This window comes from Thunnus maccoyii, chromosome 21 (genome assembly GCF_910596095.1).
Source record: "Thunnus maccoyii chromosome 21, fThuMac1.1, whole genome shotgun sequence".
Lineage (NCBI taxonomy): Eukaryota > Metazoa > Chordata > Actinopteri > Scombriformes > Scombridae > Thunnus > Thunnus maccoyii.
In genome coordinates this window covers 9,505,449-9,527,752 of record NC_056553.1, presented here as the reverse complement: position 1 = coordinate 9,527,752, position 22,304 = coordinate 9,505,449, and the positions used below count along the sequence as shown (strand labels likewise).

At 37.0% G+C, this 22,304-nt stretch overlaps 1 protein-coding gene across 7 annotated transcripts in view; it reads left to right on the top strand.

Annotated features, from left to right (window-relative positions):
• The window catches only part of pou6f2 (POU class 6 homeobox 2), a 74,658-nt gene extending 67,463 nt beyond the window's left edge, over nucleotides 1-7,195 (top strand). For 6 of the 7 annotated variants that reach the window (XM_042398803.1, XM_042398802.1, XM_042398808.1 and 3 more), the window contains one exon: nucleotides 3,406-7,195. In XM_042398803.1, coding sequence (XP_042254737.1) covers nucleotides 3,406-3,913 — 508 coding nt within the window. In that variant the 3' untranslated portion in view covers nucleotides 3,914-7,195. The remainder of the gene's footprint in view (nucleotides 1-3,405) is intronic. The other variant, XM_042398809.1, reaches the window with a different exon arrangement.
• The last annotated feature ends 15,109 nt before the right edge of the window (nucleotides 7,196-22,304 follow it).

Here is a 22,304-nt window from a genome sequence, read left to right as displayed (position 1 = left end):
GTTGAGTGGACAACAAACTTAATTCATCAAATTACCAACATTATGAATCTCTTTCAGACCTAAAACTACTTATATATCATTTTAAAATGTTCTATAGTTGTTGCTACATAATACCTGAATTTAACTGCTACAGCCACCCAGTGATACTTTACATTGATGAATATATAAAAAACATTTGTCTATAAAATCCTACAAAAATCCACCCAGTAAATGTGCCCAGTTTTATCTTAACACAAAGCAGCCATACAAAAACTTTGTCTATATAAAATAAAGTCTGAAATTAGCACAATTATTGTTTTAATCAGGAAATATCTAATCAAAGAATAAGTAAACAAGACTTTGATAAAGCATTAAGACACACGTTTTGGTACTGGACAGTCAGAGTGAGACAAAAATCCTCCATAACGGTATATTTAATTTTACATCCAGTACTGATATATAATGATATAATGGTATAAAACATTTTCTGGACAATCAATTGGGAAACTGTTAATAGATGAATAACCAGATGGAAATGTTAGTCTTTGACCACTGAAGTGAGTTCAGCACCTGACAAATCAAAGTTCTTCAAATTTCAAAATCATATTTTAAAAATGTCGCCATAAAACAGTTAAAATAGCTCAATGATTCTCAATGATCTAATACAAGATAGATATTAAAGGTATCGATACCATATTATAAACAGTATCCCTGCCCGGCACATGTTCATACTTTTTGCTAGAGACACTTTTTTATGTCTGCAACCAAAAAAGTATTAAAGTTTGATATTCAGCATAAATCGTAAAATCAACTCATGTCTACAAACGGTCTAAAAACTAACAGTAGCTTCAACAACCAGTGACATCTAACCAGCAAAATAACCAACAGCTTCATCTTTAACTCTTCATACATGAATCAAACAGGAAAAAACATGAGACGGTAAATAAATGTCATCAAGATAAACCTGATAATTCACCTTGATATACTGTAGATTTTAGGTCATAACCTCCAACCATAATCTTAACCGTATAACCTCTGATAGCTCTCAGTGAAGTGCTTGAAACTCCCTCGGGCGAACTGTAACTCAGGCCTAAACATGCAGCATGTCTAAACAGGCTGCTGAGGTACTTTTAAGAACAGTGAGAGAGGCTGGAGGTGCATTCAGGGCCACTTCTCCCTCGTGCTGATGCACTAGAGGAGGGAGTGCATACCGCAGCGGAGCAGCTCTCAACTCATTTTAGTATCTGCGGTTCCTGTTGATCCATGAAATGTCCTGTCTCTGGTGACTCTTCATATTTACTAATGTATTCCCCGCAGTATGGAGCCCTCCTCTCTCCACTGTTTAGGAGGAGGACGGGGTTATAAATAATACCGCCTGTCGACAAGAAGGAATGCACCGACGAGGTGTAGAAACAGAGGAAGTTCATGCATGCATGGGCATCTCGCCCTCGCTGTTGTTGTCTGCAGCAACTCACCTCGCCATTAAAAAATGTCTTGTGTGCATTGTTTGTTCCACAGAGAGCGGAGATGCCTCGTAGCTCTCTGCTGTCTCTCAGACCTGTCAGTCCATTCTTAGACTGGATATTACTCCGCTAAAAGCATCCGCACACATCACACTCATGTTTGTCTCAAAGTGTCATCAGAGGTTATTGATTCAAGGTTTTAAAGAGCTTCTATAAGTATTAATATGTCCTTCTATTGATAGACGAATGATGTTTCATTAAGGCTGATAAATTGTGATTTTCTGTGGTTTAATAAGTGAGGTAGTTTATTCAAAAAGTCTGCAAGAGAGACCTAAAAATAAATCTCAAATATACAAGATGAGTCAATTACACAAAAAGATCATCTGACATAGAAACGACACTTAAAACAATCACAAAATCTCATTTAAATTATCAGCAAATAAAGCTATAAGGCCTTTCAGAGAGTGTTGCAGGTCATTCCTGTAGTAAAGCCTGATTTTTGATTGGAATAAATATTATAACAGGACTAATTAAACTAATTGCAATGTTTACTGGTTTTAAGATGTTTTCCAGTTTAAGCGGTGACCTTTGTCACATGTCATCCACACATCTCTCTCCCCACGTATCCTGTCATTCTGTCAACTATCAAATAAAGACAAAAAAAAGTCCAAAAAAAATCATAATAAACCCAAAAATAATGCTGAAATCCATCCAATCAAAACAATATTTAACATTTCAAATGGAAAGTATTAAGGAATCAGGATGGGATGGTGTCCAGTTCTTTATATTTAGACCATCGATTAGTCATTTAACTTATAAATCACCATAAATAATACTTATATACTTATCTAATATATTTGTTCACATTATGTGTTTATCTTAAAAAACTAAATTGACTGATGTATTATCAGCTTTAAAAAAAATCAAATATCAGTATCAGTTTTGGCCTTTAAAAAACAAAAAAAACTATAGTAATAGTGGACTATTATAATGCAGATTTTATGTTAAATTAAACCAAATATTAATTTATTTGTAAAGAGAAAATAAATATTTTTATCTGGAGCCATATAAGCATTTAAAGTAAAGCGTATGTGGCTGTTAAAACCAGGCAGGTGTCTCTTCACTAGATAATATAAACACATTCAAAGCATGAGAGGAATCCCTTTAGAGTATAAGACTGTCATCTTCATCATATCTAATTCAAACGCCACATATACTATCCGCTCATATCGCAGACAAGAGCACCTGACAGTCATTGAGCTGCCAACTAGAAAAAGCTTCATTCTCCATTCTTACAGTGACTCGCTAAGATGCCGAGTACACGTGAAGTCAGAATTATGTGTCACGCAGCCTCAAAGTTGTGAGAACTTTCAGGATTAGAGTGTGTAAATGTATTCTTATTAAATATAAAATGAGAGGTTGTTAGAAGATGAAAGAAAGTTTGAAAAATGTATTAAATGTACATTTTGATTAATAATTCAAGCTCTTTTTGTAAATAAATGATGGTGCCACATTTAACTGCATGCATTAGTGGATTTTTTGTTTTATATCACCTGAGGGACAGAAATGGGATATTTGGAGTAATTCCTGAAATGTTTTTCTGTTGATTGATGAAAATTTAGAGTAAATTATTGAAAACATTTTTAGTTAGATGTTTGAATGTTTCTGGTTCAATTGGACTTGATTTCTAGCCATTGGCAATATCTCCTTGCTCCACTATTGCCAATTTGGGACAGAGAACCAATTTTCTTCCAGAAAATTAACACACTGGTGGAAAGCATCGCCTTCAGCTGCTGCAGCTGTGGTGTATCCAGGTGCAGAACGCAGAGGAGTTTGGCTTGGATGTGTACCTGGATGTTAGTCTCAGTCCCTGTGGCATTCTGGTTGAGGAGACTAAAAGGCAGGCAGCTTATTGTTCTGGCAGGGCACCTAAGTAAGATTCTTTTTTCTCAATTCTCCCCAGACACACCATCCTGAGAAGCCACTTTTTCCTACCACAGGAAGCCCAAGAGAACACTATAGGTAGCAGTCTGACAGGCAAACTGAACCCTGGCCTTTTATATCCTGCCAGGTTTGAGAAGTTGGACATCACCCCTAAAAGCGCCCAGAAGATTAAGCCCGTTCTGGAGCGCTGGATGGCCGAGGCTGAAGCCCGCCACCGATCCGGCATGCAGAACCTGACTGAGTTTATCGGCAGCGAGCCTTCGAAAAAACGCAAGCGGAGGACCTCTTTCACCCCGCAGGCGCTCGAGATCCTCAACAGCCACTTTGAGAAGAACACGCACCCCTCCGGACAGGAAATGACGGAAATAGCCGAGAAACTGAACTATGACAGGGAGGTGGTGCGTGTCTGGTTCTGCAACAAGAGGCAAGCCTTGAAAAACACAATAAAGCGTTTGAAACAGCCCGACATCGGCCCCGCTGCACCGATGGACCCTCTCACTGATTCTCTAGAGGAGCTCCCGAAATGAACGAGCTCTCCGGGATAAAAAAAAAAAAATTAAAAAAAAAAAAAAGTGGAGTGGAAAAGTGGCAGCCATTAAAAAAACAAGGTGGATGAACTCATCTTGATATGAGAACTGAAAAATGTTCCCGAGTCACCTGGATGGACAGTCATGAGTTTGCAAACAAAAACTATGTGTTGTCAGTGTGATTACCACAGTTATGTAAATGACCTTGGCGAAAACCAAAAACATGAAAAAAGAGATTAATATCTGAGAATTATGTAAAAACATACGGTGTGCTGTTTCAAAGAGTTTTAGATTCTGGCCTTACAGACCAGACTATTGCCCAAAATTTTGGTTCCCACGACGAAGGAGGGATTTAGTAAAGAGATCATACCAAATCAAAACACTATTTACCAAAGTCTGTTGCATCTGAGTACTAAGAATAATTTTGTAATGTAAATGTGCTCTAAATTTTTACATTTGTACTGGCAAATCTAAGCTATATGTGTGAGGTTGAGTATACATTTTATCTTTGTCTCGCTTACTTTTTTCTTCATTGTTTGTATGTAAATATCTTTAAAAAAAAACAAAAAAAAAAAAGAAAGAAAAATTCTGTCTTCAAAATTTAAATCACACTGATAAAAGTTTCTCTTTTTGGACAAAAAAAAAAAAAAAATTTACCTTTGCTGTTAAACAATTGCATAATAATGTTGTTTGCCTCTGATTTGTGTTTCATCTGCAAATATTTTCAGTCACGGTGTAACTTTGTACAACTTTTACAGGTATTTATTAATGATTTCATGAGATTGTTGCAGAGGATGGACGGAGAGTAAACTAAGGACTGTCACATGATGATGATGATGATGATGATGATGATGATGATGAGGAGGGGTTTCAGTGTCTGTCAAGTCTACTGCAGCTTCGTTTTGAGCTACTGTGTCATTCTGTTGCCAAAGCCTGATAGCCAAAGAACACAAACATCAGCTCAAGGACTGGGGAAAGATTTTACCTTTTTATTTGTTCACATGGCTTTCTCTCTCCCCCCCTCCCCTCCCCTCCCTCCCCTCCCCCTTTTTTCTAAAGTGTTTTACTCTGTGGGTCACGTTTAACAAAAAACACAAAAAAAAAAACCAAACACTGTCATGTCAAACAGCTGCAACAGTGTCTGTTGTAACTCCTTGTTGTGGCGATATAGGGGGGAAAAAAAGCTGAATTTTCTTTGCATGTTTCAAATAAAAACCACATGAAGATTAACAATTTACAGACTTAGCCCAAAAGTTAACTTATTATTGAAAGGATTTTGATAATATCACTGAAAATAACATTATTTTACACACTAAACCCTTTAATTATGCCCAAGAATTAAGTAAACGTGTGTGGTTGAAGCCTGTTTGATGCCACTGACCAAAATACTGAGCTCATTCCAGTTCAGCTGCTTTTATAAATTTCAAATATTATTTTCTGCAAAGATATGAAACTGTTTTGTTTTTTTCTGCATTCCTGAGTGAAGTGAAGGTTTACAGATGTTACAATCAATGTGTTGTTTTTTTTCCTCATGTAAAAACTGATTTCTAATACAGCGAACTGCTTAAAAAGGTTCATTTCAACAGTTTTTCTTCAAGATTTTATGTATTTGTGGTTATTTTTTTTTATCACAATTTGCATGGATGGAAATTAATTTCAGTCCACTAGTGTGTTAATGAATTAACTCTCCTTCACTGTGTACTAAACTGTTCATTTCACGTGTGAGAAATGACAATAATCCAGACGAGAACCTCCCAGATCGTCCGTCCGTCACTACAAATGTTCGGCTCTTACAAAAAAAAACCCTCACAGGAAAGACAAGAGAAAAAGAGGTGAATGTTGAGAATAAGTGTCACATGTCAGAACGACTGAACTTAATTTGAAGTGAGGTGAAATTTGATGCAATTTATTCAGAATCATGTGTCTTCTCGATATCTGTCCCTCCATGTCACATTGGTTTCCTCAGCCTTTCAGTCCGCCCTGTGCACGGCTGTGTTCTTCTTCACTGCCTGGAAAACACGCACACGCTCGGTAAATGTTAGAAAAATACACAGAAAAACGTGTAAAAGAAAGGAAACTGTTTCTTTAGGAGATATAATTTTGATTATACTGTAAATTCAAGTGTTTTAACTAAATTGTCATCTGCACGTCTACAGCGACACCTACTTGTTTTCACAGATTTTAATCATTTTGCTACTAAAGAGGAAAATGCTTTATTTCATTCAGGCAAATCTTTGGCCAAGTCTGCACCATCAGTCATAGATGAATATATGAGAAAGCAGCAGGCTCCTGCAGGTAGATCACGGTTCAGTTCTGAGGCTTAACAGTGAATCTGTAACCAAAACCAAAAAGATTTGTACTAATAATTTAAAAAAAAAAAAAAGACAGAAAGGAGTTATGCCTTTGCTCAACTTTTCAATGCTGGACCAAAGCTCTATAGTTATGCACATTGTACAGAGAAATAGATTCATGATGTTGACAATCTTTAAAAATCTGAGAAGAAAATAATTGAAGAGTAGAAATGTACAGTAGTTCATTCAAGGTTTACCTCAGTACTATTCTTGTGAGAATCATACAAACGCCATACAAGCAGCAGCAGCAGGTCCGTAGAAAAGACAGATGATTACTCTGCACTGTGTGTGTGTGTGTCTGTGCGTGTATGTGTATGTGTGTGTGTGTGTGTGTGTGTGTGTGTGTGTGTGTGTGTGTGTGTGTGTGTGTGTGTGTGTCGATGTTCACCTTCAGTGTGGAGGGAGAAGGGTTTTTTTATTGTTATTATTGTGTGACACATGATTGTTTTATTTCTGTGAAGTGGTTTCCTGAGCCACATGTGAATCTCTGGTCATCTGTTTTGTTTTGTTTTTTATTATTATTATTATTATTATTATTATTGTTATATTATTTTTCATTCGTTGTGACGTTCACCTCTCAGTTTTCACAGACCTGTAGACCCGCATATAGGAAAAAGAGAGATTAATGTTGCTCTTAACCCAATTAGGATGATTTGTTAATCATCTTTAAATGCTTTTGTGGACTTTTACTAACACAGACAAACTGGTTTGACGTTTTAATAGTCGAAGAACTCGAAACCAAAGCTGAAGAGCCTGCAGAGGTTGGTTTTCCTTTTTTTATAGACTGAAAACTGTACTTAATCTATAGAGCAATATCTGTTTGGTCAGTTAAGCAGCACTTTGTGTATTTCTAAAAAAAAAAAAAAAAAAGCTTCAAGTCTGTCACATTGATTTGTACCATAATTAGTAATAAACAATTGTTTGACATGAATTGCACGTCTTGTCTTCAGTGTAATGTGCTTTTGTTTCTTTGTTGTCAAAGCCAAAACACAGTTAAAAGCATTAATGTTGCATATTTGTTCAATATTAAGACATGAATCTGACTTTTTGGAATCTATTTTACCATATAAACAATATTAACACATAGAGACAATATGACAAGACAGCTAACACGAGGCTAGCTGGGGAAATAGCCACAGCTAGCATTAACTAAAGCAAAAACAAAATGTACTCACAGATTTTCATCAAGCTCTAAACTGATTAAAAATGATCCACTTTAATGAAGCATCATCTTGATGATTTAGTTTGTTACTCTAGATTTAATCATGGCGGAGGAAAAAGTAAACTGTTAACAGTAACTAGCTTAGCAGCGTAGCAGTAAATGAAATTTGACATCATTAGTTTCCTTTAAATTACATATTTAAATGTGTTAAATTGTAAAATAATTTGTAACAGATTTCAATCTTGGTAATTCAGTTTATTTCATAATAATAATATCTTGAATCATAGATTTGCCAACTTTTATATATTATAGTAACAGTAAATATTAAAGGACAGGTTCACATTTTTTCAACTCTCTTTTAAAACAATAGTCAGGAGGTTTTTCTTACTGTTATCATTCCTCCTGTTCATACTGACTATTAGAAGATCCCTTCATAAAGCAATTACAATGTAAGAGATGGGGGACAAAAATGTATTTAAAAGTTTATCTGAAGCTAATATGAAGCTTCAATCTTCCAAATGAGTCAAATCAAATAGATATCTTTCAACATTACAGTCTTTCTAGTGCCAGAGTCCCTCTTTATTTACTGTACTTCCACCACAGCTCAACAGGGAAACACAAAGAGGGAATTTGTAGCTAAAGACTGTAAATGTGGCAGATATCCACTTGATATGACAGACTCAGACTGCTGAAGCCTCATATAAGCTTTAGATAAACCTTTAAATGCAATTTTGCACAAAATGCCTATGTGAACACACTGTGGATTTTGGCCCCTATCAATTACATTGAAAGCACATCGAAGGGGATCTTTTCATGGCCGGTATGAACAAGAGGAATGATTACAGCGAGGAAAACCTCTTTCAGTGTTCATATGGGCACCTGACTGTTGTTTTAAGACACTTGAAAAATTGTGAACTCGTTCAAGACAGTGATTTGTGAAAACAGAAGGTTGAAATCCCGTTAGATTGTCCCTAAAAGGGCTTAAAAACTAGAGCCTTACAACCTAGATAGATAGATAGATAGATAGATAGATAGATAGATAGATAGATAGATAGATAGATAGACTCTTTAAAAGTTTGATTTACATTCAAGGAAAATTGTCGAGTTCATATTTTGTGTTTTGTTCAGTCTGCTGCAGAGTTTCAAAGGTTTCAGTAACATACAAATATTCTAAAAACACCACTGACTTCTCTTTTCATCTCTCTCAACTACACACATAAACACAGTTATTGTGTACGTCAAATAAAAATCAAACTTGTCCCGACTTTCTCTTTCTGCGAGGTCATGGTCAAGAGCGTCTTAAAGCATCCCGTACGAACCGTCGTATTGAAGGTGGTGTGCAGTGTTTTGACGTCTGAGCTATTGGTGGAGAGATGAATGGACTTAACTGACTATTTGGTGTGTTTAATGAGAGAAGAGGCTACAGAAAAGGTTCTTACATACAATATTAAGCAATTTATTTAGATTTCCTTGGGGTCAGTAGCAAAGAATACATGTCAGGTTTGCTTCTCATCAAAGCTTCATGCGTTTGCCTCGCCAAATAACAACAAGACAAGTGTAAAGAAGAAGAAATATATAAATAAACGTGGTAGAAAGCCTTTTGAAACTAAACTCAAAAGTTTGATACGGCTTCCCTGTCCATGATGCCTTTGAAAAACAGACTGGCTGCTGAAAAGAAAGTAGTAAATAAATAAATAATAATAATAAAAAGCACAGGCAACATAAATTATTAACATTAGACTGAAAACTGATGTTCAAGATACTTTTTCGTCTTCCTTTCAGCGTTCTGTTCCCCCTTCATTTCAAAACACTGGATGTATTTTTGAGTGGTGATGGCTGAGGTGTACGCAGCTCCAGCGAGTTCGTTTGATGTTCTTTTGTTTTCTATCCGCATCATTTTCATCGTCTTTGGCATTAACAATGTAATTGCGCAGATGCAGCTCCTGACCCATATCTGTTTTCTAAAACTGTTTGTATTCTGCCGCTGATAAAAGTTTACTTTCTATTCTCCCTCTGCAGCAGTACGGCGGTGCTTTTGAATGAGGAGTAACAGCACAGTAAAAAGGGAATCCTATAACGCAGAATCATGGAATACATGTCATTGTTTGGAGCTTTTTTATCAATCAGTCCTGGTTGTGAATCTGATAAGAATGCCCAAAAGTTTCATTCCTGTTTGTGCACTTTTTTTTTTTTTTTTTAAGTTTTATAATACTTCAACATCTCAAATCCAAAGAGGATTGTGATTCACGTAAGTCGAATAAATCAAACTTTTTCCTGGAGCTTCCTTCATACTCAGTCACTATAATAACCAGGCGGAAAGGAGAGTTTTACATACATGTGACCCATATTATCCACATCTGTCACAGGGTGGATTCTTTAGTGGCTCCCACAGGGGCCGAAAACACAAACTGAAACACTGTCACGAACGTTTGCTGCTCCGATAACCCACAACTAACCCTGAACAGTGGAGGAAAGTAACTAACTACTCAAGTGCTGTACTTAAGTATTTCCATTTGATGCTACTTTATACTTCCACTACATTTCAGAGGGAAATATTGTACTTTCTACTCCACTACATTTATTTGACAGCTTTAGTTACTCTTCAGATGAAGATTTGACACAATGGATAATATAACAAGCTTTTAAAATACAACACATTGTTAAAGATGAAACCAGTGGTTTCCAACCTTTTTAGCTTTTGACGTCTTATAAAAAGCAGTGTGTAGTCGGGGTCACATTTCAGATGTCTATGAGTTGTTAACAGCTCCACCAAATAGTGATTTTTCCCTCTAAACTTCTCACATGGTTTCATTTCAATAAATGTTCAAATTATTCAATATTTCACCAAAAATCAAAGATCATTTCATTCACTGCTATTATTAAACGTTGGCTCCTCAGGTCTTCAGTGACCTGTGAAACCTCTTGAGGTTTCTGGTTGTATGTTGAATTGTATAACAGTGGTTTCCAACCTTTTGTTGTTTGTGACCCTTAAATACACATCCCACCCATGTTTACTTGATTTAATGTCTTTGAGTTGTGAGCAGTTCCGTTTTGTTGCATCAGACATCATTGAATCATTTTTAGAAGCCTGAAGAGGTAAAATTATACAATATTTCACAACAAAAATGTACAAAAATTAGAGAAAACTGATGTAATGTTGTGTAAAATAAGGTTGTTTGTTCTTATTTTACCCTGGCAATCACCTCACAACCCATCATGGTGGTCCAGACTATTGTGATGAGCACTTTCATTTAAAAAAAAATCTTTGGTCAGACAACTTTCTCCATTCAAGGGATCAACATATGGAACTGACCACCAGACCACCAGAACTATGAGGATCATTTTAAAGTCAAATTGAAACAGTTTTTTTAAAGGGATCAGTTGCGTAGTCATGAATAATCAGGTCTTTTTCATTGTGAGTTTTTTTGGGATTTTATAGTATAACTGTTAGTGTTTCGTGCTATTTTTGTGTGTGTTTTCCGGTTGAGTTGTGTGTATTAAAGCCCATTTAGTCATAGGAATTGCAAAGTAAATACAGCGTATGTGGCATTCATCCATGCCATGTACTTGTCTCTATAAAAATAAACATTGAATAAATAAAAATACAACTCTCTCCATCCTTAGACCCTCAATTTGGGGGGAAAATTGTATGTTACAATATTTAGAAAACATGTAAATTACATTAAATACATTATTGAGTAAATAAAAAGTGCTTTTCGGTGGTTTACAAACTAAGCCAGGAACTCAATATTGTATATTTGGTAAAAAAAAAAAAAGGAAGATTCATGTATGACTTTGAGTTAAAAAGCAGAATTAAATACATATTTTAAAGAAAATTCTCTGCTACATTTTCTTCTTCTTTTCTTTACTTTGCAGAACTCTAAGAGCTCTTTATACTGTAGTTTGAAGATTTACACCCAATCCTTCATGGTCAATGACATTTCTGGTAAAGGCAGTCACACAGAAAAGTTCTGAAGTCTGAATCTGAGGTTTTTGTGGTTTATTGTTTTTATCTGAACCCAACGGGGGCAGCTGAGGTCTCCTTAAGAGTTTTAAAGTAAACTATAAGACAGTAAAGTCTCATAGTCCTGCTTTTCTTTCCGTCCCTCGATTTTTTTTTCTAAACAGAATCAAAGTGAAGACTCCAGTTTCAGCCGACTGTCTGACTTGTTGAAATAAAACATTCCCGTTCATCGTGCAACCACCTGAAATTGTCCCGAATGGGGGGGAAAGGGAGGCCGGATAGAAATATTATGACATGTCGGCGGCCCAAATGGATTATGTTTCAATATCAGTCAGGATGCAGAAACAGAGAGGTGGAGGGAGAGAGTGCATGTGTTGGATGCAGATGGTTTTAAATTGCTGCCTTTGTTTTCCATCAGGCATGAAGCATTCACTTTCCTTATCTTTCAGACAATGCACGGTGGGCTGATGTTCTGGGTAAATGAACTGTCTGTATATCCCTCACCCTCCACTCCTCCGCCTTCTTGTTTTCACTTCCTCCTCAAGGTTGAGATGTTGGTACACTGACTGTGAAGCCCGAGCCGCTCAGGCGTCTCCCACTTTGCTGCTCTGCACACCCAGATGCCTCTGGGGGTGCAATTACCAATCCTCACATGCAATCGAGGTTGGCCATGCATATGATCCCCTTTGCTTTCACTGCTGTTTCACTTTTTTTCTGCCCCCTTTTTTCAGCGTTATTAGCAATGACACACTGTGAGGTATTTGCAGGTAGAGGAGTTAATACCCCGGGTCTTTACGAAGACACCTGTCTGACTTGAGCGGCTGATTGCATCGAGCCCAAAGTCCATTTAACTTTGTAGCAGCTCAGGTTTTGAATGCATGTCTTTAGGCTGTGATGTCTCTGTTTTCTAGCAGCCTCTGTGTTTCTGTGCAGGACCAAAAGTCTCACAAGCACACCGATGTGGTTATAATTTTTACAAGACAGCAAATAAAATTGTCACAGGGAGACAACAAGACAGGTAATGCAGGAGAGATTTGATTCTAGCATTAGCCAAAGTAAAACCTCAACTGTTGAAACTCCTGCTAATGGTAACTAGTGTAGCTGTGTAGCAGCCGTCTCAGCTTCTCTAGTGGAAATCATGCAATTTGTTGTGGATATCTTAATTCCTATTAACACGCCATATTTAAATTTATTAAAACAATGTGCAGGAATCCTCCCAAAAGTCTCAAAAGCACACAGGATGTGGTTATAATTTCCATGAGACAGCAAATAAACTTATCACAAGGAGACAAAAAGAGAGATTTAATGCTAGCTTCGGCCAAAGCAAAAACTCAACTGTTGAAAGTCCTGCTAACGGTAACTAGCTTATCTGTGTAGCAGCAACTGCCGTGTCTGCTTCTCTAGTGGAAATCATGCAATTTGTTGTGGATAGCTTTGTTCCCATTGACACAACATATTTAAATGTATTAAAAATAATGTGCAGGAATCCTCCCAAAAGTCTCATAACCACACAGGTGTGAGACTTTTGTGTAAGAGCTGCTGCTGCACACCTGTAAACTCTTTTCCATCTTAGATTTCTATATTGTTCAAGATAAAGGGAGAAACATATAAACATTAAAGATGAGGAACACAAGCACACAATGAAAATTGCAGCCTTCAAAATATCCTACTAATCTATGTCAGTGAAGAGTTTATTTTTAAATAGTTAAAAGTGTTTCTAATGTCGCTCCTGGTTGCTTGTAAAACTTTTTTGTCTTGACCTTGACCATCAGAAACAACTATTTAAATCGTGTTGTGACTCATTATGTCTCTTTTCAATCTGTCTGTCTGTGTCTAAAAACATTTGCCACCTGAAACTGATCAGGTTGGAAAATATGAATAAGTCAAAGAGGAACTTCTTTTCAAATAAATCTTTAAAAATTGCTGCTGAAAAGCATTTTGAGCTAAACTTTCATGTCAGCAGTCAGTGTAAAAGAGTGTTATGTGTTAAAATGATGAATATATTATTTAGGAAAAAAACAGATTTCCTTTTATTTCCTTTTATGAGGTAGATAGTCTGACTTTTTTAGGTGCACAGGGGAGATTTTCTTTTTTCTTTTTCTTTTTTCTTTTTGAACTTATTCTCATCCCAGATTTATATTTTATTTCATTATTCCCTTGTTAGATCTATTGAGGGGGAAAAGATCAAATAGTTACATCAAAAAGATGTCTTGAAAAAGCTGCAAAATGCAGACAATTATGTATCAAGGCTTCATTTTCCTCAACACAACAGCTTAAAGACTCACTGTGTCCGTTTGGAGAAACAGAACAGACATGAATCTTTGGTCGTTAGTGACTGAACATTATTTCTCTAGATAATGTGTCATTTCCCAGTTTTTCCCACAACAGCTCCCACCTTCATTATATCAGTAGCAGAAGTTCAAGAGAGTTAAATGTGTCATATAAAGTTAAACTATAATGCAGATTCAGTATCACTGGTTCCAAGCTTGTAGCAGTTTGGAGTCTTTATCGGTTCATTAATGAACCAGTTTACATCATTGTCTGTTCTTCCACAAAGCATTTAGAGATTTGTTTATACAAATCATCTTGTGCATACAATTAAATCAAAGTGTCACATCACTTGTTTTATCTAACCAGTCATCAAAAACCCCAAATTATTATTATATATATGACAAAGAAAAACCATAAATCCTCACTTTTGAGAAGCTGCAACCAGTAAATTAATCAAATCAATTGTCAAAATAGTTGACTAATCAATTAATTGACTAATTGTTTCAGTTCTACGCCAAATATAAACAGCTTTAGCCAGGATTTTAGAAATCATGAGGGAGGGATGGTGCCCCAGCACCGTTAATGGACCACACAACCCTGGTTTCAACTGTTAACAGTTAACTAGCAAAAAAAAAAGATAAGAAATGACCACAAATGATGCAGGAGTGGGTGATGGGGGTTGTAGGGTGCTCTGGTAGTTAGGAAGGGACTTTTTAAGTGCCCAAGGGTCCATTGTCTCATAATATGTCCATATTACCCTCCCAATGTATAGTAATAATTACAGCAATTACCATAATATGTGTCGTGAAAATGTGGCACCTAAAGCATGAATTATTCAAGATGGCCACCAGTCCAGTCCTTTGTTTGTGTGCCTGTGTGTGAGCTCTGAATTGTATTTTGTTTTATCTCTGTTTTACACTGATAATCCAGCCAAGGAAAGTGACTTTACATCTACTCAGCAGCTGCACACCTGACTCTCTTCTGGCTTCTTACAACAACGCAAAAGGGAGATAATCTTACTGCTGCTGGGCTGCTGAAACCAAGCGACTCCAGCTTGCATTGGACTGAATAGACCCAATCTTATGATAAAATAACTTTCTCTGCCTACTGAGAAACTGACTTTTTACTTCCACTCAAGAGGTGCGTATTACTGCTGCTGGGATGTAGACCAGTGTGAGCTGGTTTGGGGCCTGATTCAATCACCTAGCCTGCCTGCTGGAATGCTTTTGGTTCATCAGTGCCCACACACTGTTGTGTATGTTACTGGAGCAGCTTCTCTTGGTATTCTGCTGTGCTGTGCGCCCCCCGACTAGGCTTGTGTGGCTGGTATGGTGGATACTACTTGATACTGTGCGCTTTCTCAACAACACGCTCCTGAAGCCAGCAGCTCACTACAACCGAGCCATCCGAGCACCTGTTATTTCATGCACTGTGGTCTCCTACATAGGCATCATGTGTCTGTTGGTTTATTTATTAATTAATATGTGTCTTCTTGGACTTTCTGGACTGAATCGGGTGAGTGAACATTCATTGTCTCACTCCAAGTCTTACAAACTCTCCGACCAGAGACTTACGTAATCCTCATCAAGAAATTCTCCCCACGCAACAGCAAAAGCTTTATACTGTAACTCCCAAACACAAGTGAGCATTCTGCTGTACCTACAATCTCTGAGAGCTCTGAATGATGTTCTCGCTGCACGAAAGGACTCCTCACACTTTATAGCCAGAGACGCTGACTATGACACCGGCGCAGGTCCTGGGAAACTGAAGTGTGTTATTTTGTTACTGCTGTTGTTATTTGGGAATGTGCAACCAAACCCTGGTCCTACACAAAATATACCCACTCCAGCAGACTCCAAAGATAGATCAGGTCTTGGCCTTGTGCATTTTAATGTTAGATGTCAGGAATTCTGGGAGGGATAATCCTTAGTTCATGGGGGAACTATCTAACCTGATCAGGGAAAGGAACGCCTCCTGGGCCAAGGCTAGATCCACTAACCCCCCAGGTTACTGGACAGCCTTTAGAGCTGTGAGAAATAAATGCACAATCTAGACTAAGATATCCAAACCAGAATACTACTTAAAATCAATTTTGGAAAATCTCAACAATCCCACTAAATTCTGGAAACAGATAAAATCGTCACTTCAGGCCACACTGAACGCATTTTAGTTGACTCAACTGAAATTAAGAGCAAAGATGATATTGTTGGTCATTTTAATGAGCATTTTATATCAGTTGGGTCTGTTTTCTAATACAACTGCAGCAGAGTCTCGGAGCTCTGAGTCCAGTTTTGTGACACCTCTATCCTGTACCAACTCACCTAGGGACCTTTTTAGATCTATTTCTAGTGTGGAGATCTGTAAAGCTTTGAAAGCTATTGATCTATAAAAGTCGTCAACAACCTGGATCCTTATCTTTTAAGGGTAGCAGTTAATTGTATTGCTAAGCCTATTGCTTATATTTTTTGATCAGCTCCTCCAGAGTTATTCTATCCCCAAAATCTGGAAAGCAGCATATGTTCTATTAAAGGGTGGGGACCCTTCAGACTTTAACAACTAGTTTAAGTCCAAAGGGCATAGCACCATAACAACAGCTATGTTGGTAACAAATGATATTATCAATGCCTTGGACTGTTTGTTGATCTGTTCAAGGCATTTGATTGTCGACCATGAGCTGTTGTTGGGCAGACTCAGTGATGTCGGTACAGTTGACAAGGCTATAGAGTGGTTCAGGAACTACTTTGCAGGAACAGTAGTACCCAGTGTGTATATGCAGATGGTCACAAGTCAAGCTTCATGGAGATCTCTAAGAGAGTCCCTCCTTGTCTTATTTTCTATTTTTATATATAACATTGGGAAGGACATGCTTACAACTAAAGTGTATCTATATGCAGATGATATAATAGTCTACTCAGTTGCCTCTTCTCTGAGTCAGGCTGCTGATGAGCTCCAGACTGTCTTTAAATAGCTGCAGGCCTCATTGTATGATCTAATGTTGGTTCTTAATGCTAAGAAAACCAAATGTATGATCTTTTCCAGAGCTCACTCCCTGATCTCAGACAATGTTAGCATTCATACCTTAGGAGGGGACTCAGTTGAAAGAGTGTCATCACTATCTACAGGTATTTGGGTGGATGACAGGCTCTCTTTTAGAGTGAAGAACCTAGTGAAGAAACTGAAGGTTAGGCTGTGTTTTTATTATAGAAATAGGGCCGGCCTTAATTTAGCAGTTGTTCAGGCTTAAAGAATCAGTCTGTAAGATTAAGGGGGACCTATTGGCAGAAATATCGGCAAAAATGGAATATAATATTCATAAGTATGTTTTAATTATTGTATAATCACCTGAAAATAAGAATTGTGTTTTTGTTACCTTAGAATGAGCCCTTTATATCCTCTTCCACGGAAGCCTCCATGTTGCACTGCCATGTTTCTACAGTAGCCCAGAATGGACAAACCAAACACTGGCTCTAGAGAGGGCCTCTTGTGTTTTTTGTGAGTTTTGCGGCCACCTTAGGTCATCCTATATGCTTGGAAAGGGAGGGGAGGGGATAAATCCTACACACCGGTCCTTTAAGTGTTCTAGACTTTGGGGGCATTATTTACATGCATGCTGCCTCCTCTACACTTTGCTGCCTGGACTCTGTGTATCACAGTTCTCTGCATTTTATATCCAACTCATTGTCCCGTACACATCACTGTGTACTTTATGATCTGGTCTTCATTAACCGTAAGGAGACAGCAGCATTGGTATATTTTTATTTACAAAGCCATACTGGGCAAACTCCCTTCATATCTGTGTAATCTCCTATCACTCTCCAACAGTTGTTATGATTTTCGCTCCAGTAGATGGCTGCTCTACCAGGTACCCAGGATTTGCTCTGAACTTGGTAGAGCAGCTTTCTCCTATTTTGTGCCCTGGTCATGGAATAACCTCCAGAACACACTACAGCTTAATAATCTTGTCTCCCTGGGAGAGTTCAAAGCTCTGATAAAAAAAAAAACCTGTGTAACTGAAGAGTCCAATTGCTCTTCCTAAGCTGGATTTTGTATTATTTTGTTGTCACTTGTCCGTTTTTAATATGCTCTATTTTCCTTAATTGATCCTTGTCTGTTTTTGACGTGCTCTATTCTATAATTTTTGTAACCTTGTAATGGTGTGCTATCTTGTCCAGGTGTCCCTCGAAAAACAGATTTTAATCTCAACGGGCTTCCTGGTTAAATAAAGGTTAATTAAGTAAAAATGAAAAAAATCTAAAGTTTGACCAAATGGAAACATCTCATCACATTTTGCCTGAAATGGATAATTATGAGTAAAAAGCAGCAGACGAAAAACTGAAATAGTTTTCCTCCTGTCAGATAGTTTGTAAGCAGTGCATGGAAAACCCTTTGGCAAAGTGCAACTCTCTTGCACATGGGTCATCGCAGCTTTAAGAGCTAGAGGAAAATAACCGGCCCTGCCCTCCATCATCCTCTCATCCCGCTGACCTCTACGTATGGTATAGTATACTTACAGCACATACAGACAGAGAGGCAGAGAAAGACGGGAGGGGAGAAAAGCGAATGATTGCATATCTGAAGGCATCGAGAGAGCAGATATGGATGGGAGAGGAGTGACATGGTCGGACACATCTTTGCTTTCTTATTAGTGAGGACCTGTACGGACACTTTGGGCCTTTTTTATGGGGCCATGATGAAACCCCTCTTCGTGCATCTGCGGAAAATGGCCAGGGGAAATCACAGATGAGAATCACTCAAAGACAGGGAGATGTCAACAGGCCCATAATGATAGCTGATGGCCCTAGAACACTCTCCCCTTTTCCCTCTCAGCCTTACCTGCCCAAGTTGCACTATAGGCTACTAGAAAACATAATTAGAGGTAAAACAGAGAGACAGAAGCTTTATCTCTGTGTTTTCTGTAAGCAATGCTCTTTGTTTTATACATCTGGGAGTCCTTTTCTTTCCTCCCAATCTCTCTCTCTCACTTCATGGAGAGAAGGAGGAGGAGGAGAGCTCCCCCTGAGAGATGCCAAGGTGCTCCCAGTCCATTGTGCTCCTAGCTGTCAGGTTAAATTAGGGAGTACAGGCTCCGTGAGTGTAAAAAAATCAATACTTGATGGAAGATTGCTCCCCGGAAAATCTGTTTTGATTCCAGGATTAATTCTTGACCAAAGGCTCCAGCAAAATGACATGCCATTAGCCTGAAAATGAACACATTCTGCAGTGGAAATTGGATGGAAATGTGTCAGGTGATTGCCCCGGCTGGTTGTTTTGACTCTTTGAGAGAGGGGACTGAAGGTGTGGCTGCCGTGAATGAGGCCTCCAGCCGTCTCCATTTCCAGAACGGAGACATCTCCACCGTGGCCTCAGAGTATTCTCAAGGCCATTGTTGTCCAGCGGCTGCAAATGCATTTGCCTGCCCGTCCTGTCTCTCCTGTGTTTTCCATAAAGCATGGCATGAAGAGTGAGAAAATCTGAAAATAAAACAATCCCCCCCTCCTCTTTCTCCCTCTCTTTCTTTCTCTCTACTCAACAGCAAAAGGAGGTGAGATGCATTATTGATGAGTGAATAATGTGTTTGTCATGACGGATGACATTTTCTTGTTTGAAAACTTAAACAGGAAGCTGTAAAGATGCACTGGACAGTGATTTGAACAGCCGGAGCGTTCAAGCTGCACTAAACATTTGTATGGATGTTCAAGTGGTTCATAGAGGGAAAAAAAACAATAACACAAGACATGATTTCTGACATCCTAACAACATGTTTCTGCCCATAACATACATATACGATTCATTTATTTGTCTGTAATGTTAAATTACTTGATTTTTTTCTTCTATGGTTTGCTTATCTGCTGTAAACGTTTTCAGAAGGAGATGCATCAGTCTGAATCAGTTTTTCTCCTGAAAAGGTTTCTACTTACTTCAGTCATAAAGAAAACATCCTAAAATTATTTCTAAAATGTATTTCCGATTAGATTTGATGTGGCTAAATGCAAATCAGTATGTTGCATTAATCACATCTGTGTATACTGTACATATTCATTTATTTTACACTGTTTTTAAGGGCAATAAGAATCTTTACTGAATATTAATATTGTCACTGCCCAATGAAAACTACAGTATGTCCAAAACTCTCCAAAAATCTCCAAATTGTTGACTTTTGATGAAACATCTGTAACGGACTTCTGTTGAGATTCATTCAAAAATATTTTATGCATTTTATTTAGATTATTTAATCAGTTTTAAGAGGCTTTGTTCCGGTTTGTTTTAGATTAAGATGAAGGAATATTGTCTGCACCCACATTTAATCCTTCAATTTATATGAAAACCTGAAAATTCACCAAATACGCAGATACATGATGATAAACTGTATTTTCCATGTCTGATCTAAAACTCAGCATCTTGACTTCAGAGTTTTTTGCCGTAGAGACGTTTGCTTTAAAACTTACATTTATGGCCGATCTGATGAAGCCAAATGATGCTAAATAACGTGTGTTTTATGTGTTTAATTGCATGATATTTGTGTGTGTCTCCATTTAATCAAAATCAAAACAAGCAGTTGTCTTATATGGAACAGTCACAGTGTTATCAGGATGCTGAAAACAGACTAAAGACATGAGGAGACAAAAACTAAATCAGATAAACTACAGAAAGGAATAGGAAGAAGAATAGGATGATGATGATGATGATGAGTGGTAAAGCTAAAACAGTAAAGATAAAATGATTAGGCTATATATTTAGGTTGAGTAGATTTTGATCATCCAACATCTGTGAACACAGTGGAGCTCTGGACCACAAGCAGTTTTACAGCGGTGCTTCGGCGCCTCCTGCAGGTTTAAAGTATCTGATAGTTTTATGTCGATAGATGGCAACATGCACCACAGATTCACAGTTTATCCATCAACACCACAGCAGAAGAAGAAAATGCACCCTAAAATAAAATAAGAACACATGGAAATAAGTTATTTTAACTTTTATTGTTTTTCTCCTGCGTAATGCTTCAAAATTGCTTTTATGTGCTGTTTATAGTTAGTTTGTTTTCTTTTGTATTTTTGTCTTCATTGTGTTATTGTGTCCATATTTCATGGTTTGAAGCTTTTGTTTGTTTATCTGTTAGTACATATGTGGAAAAGTACGTTGTGTGGAGGTTGTTTTATTACAGAATGAAACCAAACCAAACCGCTGTGAGCTTCAAATAGTACAAAAGAGTAACGGATGAGGCTAAAATGCATAACATAATAAATATAAAAGACATCTTGTTTACATATTTAAAAAGCAGGGGTGTGTTTTATTTTTCTTGGGTATTTTAAACTTTTGGACAAATTTGTAAATTCATAAAAGACGGTGAGACTTTGACAGATGCACCCTTCTGTTTGCAACAGTGGAAGTAATATTATTATCCACAATTAAAATGATATGAATTAAATTGGATGTTTGCTTCTAGTTGAGTCACATAATATTTAAATGAATGTCATTAAGATTCAAATAAATATAGTTGTGGATGTCAGTTCAGGACTTTAAGTTGTTGGAGCAAGAAAAAAAAAAGATGTTCTGCTGTTTTCACTTTGTATAAACAAAACTAATGAACAGTGACTTTGTACAAGTTTGAAACTTCATGTAAGAAAAGAGAGACTGAAGCATATGCACTCTTCTGTTTCTGTGCAATATATCCTAAAGCTGCAACGATTAGTTGATTAATTGATTAGTTGATAACTGATTAATCGTTTGGAGTCATGTTTTAAGAAAAAAAAGTCCAAATTTTGTGATTCCAGCTTCTCAAATGTGAATATTTTCTGGTTTCTTTAGTTTTCTGTGACAGTAAACTGAATATCTTTGAATTGTGGACAAAATGAGACATTTGAGGACGTCAACTTGGGCTTTTGGAAACAGTGATCGAGATTTTTCACCATTTTCTGGCATTTTATGGAGCAAACAACTAATTAATTAATCAAGAAAATAATCAGTAATAGCAGGCCTAATTTATCCACAAATAAAATCAGTTTGTCTGTAGACATTTAAATTAATGTCATCAAGATTCAAATAAATCCAGTTGTTGATGTCAATAAATGTTTGTTATTGGGGCTTGAAAAAAAAATTATAATGTTTTCAATGCAAATAAACTAAAATAATTAACAGCGACTGGTCCAACTTAACTGGGAAAAGTAAAGTCTGGTTTCCATCTCATAAAGGCAGCAATATCCAAAGATTAGTCAGTTATTTTATTTTTGTTTGTTTTGTTTTTTATTGATTCATTTAATATTTAATTTATTTATTAAAAACTAATTTCATTAAATATTCAAGGCATAGAAACCATGACAATAACACACACCTAATACAAAGTATATTAGATAAGAAAGATAACTTTAAATGATATAAACTAATAATATAATAATATAAATAATCATAGAAAAGACATAAAATGTAAAAACAAAATAATAATAACAACAACAATAATCATCATCATCATCATCATAGTGATAATAATCATAATGATAATAGACTGCACTCCTCCATAGTTGCTCTAGAGGTCATCAAATATTTTCAGTTCTTCAAAGACGAGATCATTTGTCCACAAGGTTTTAAAAACAGAAACGAGTTTTCATTTTCGTCCATTTAGATGTTGGGATGAAAAATAATAATCACTCT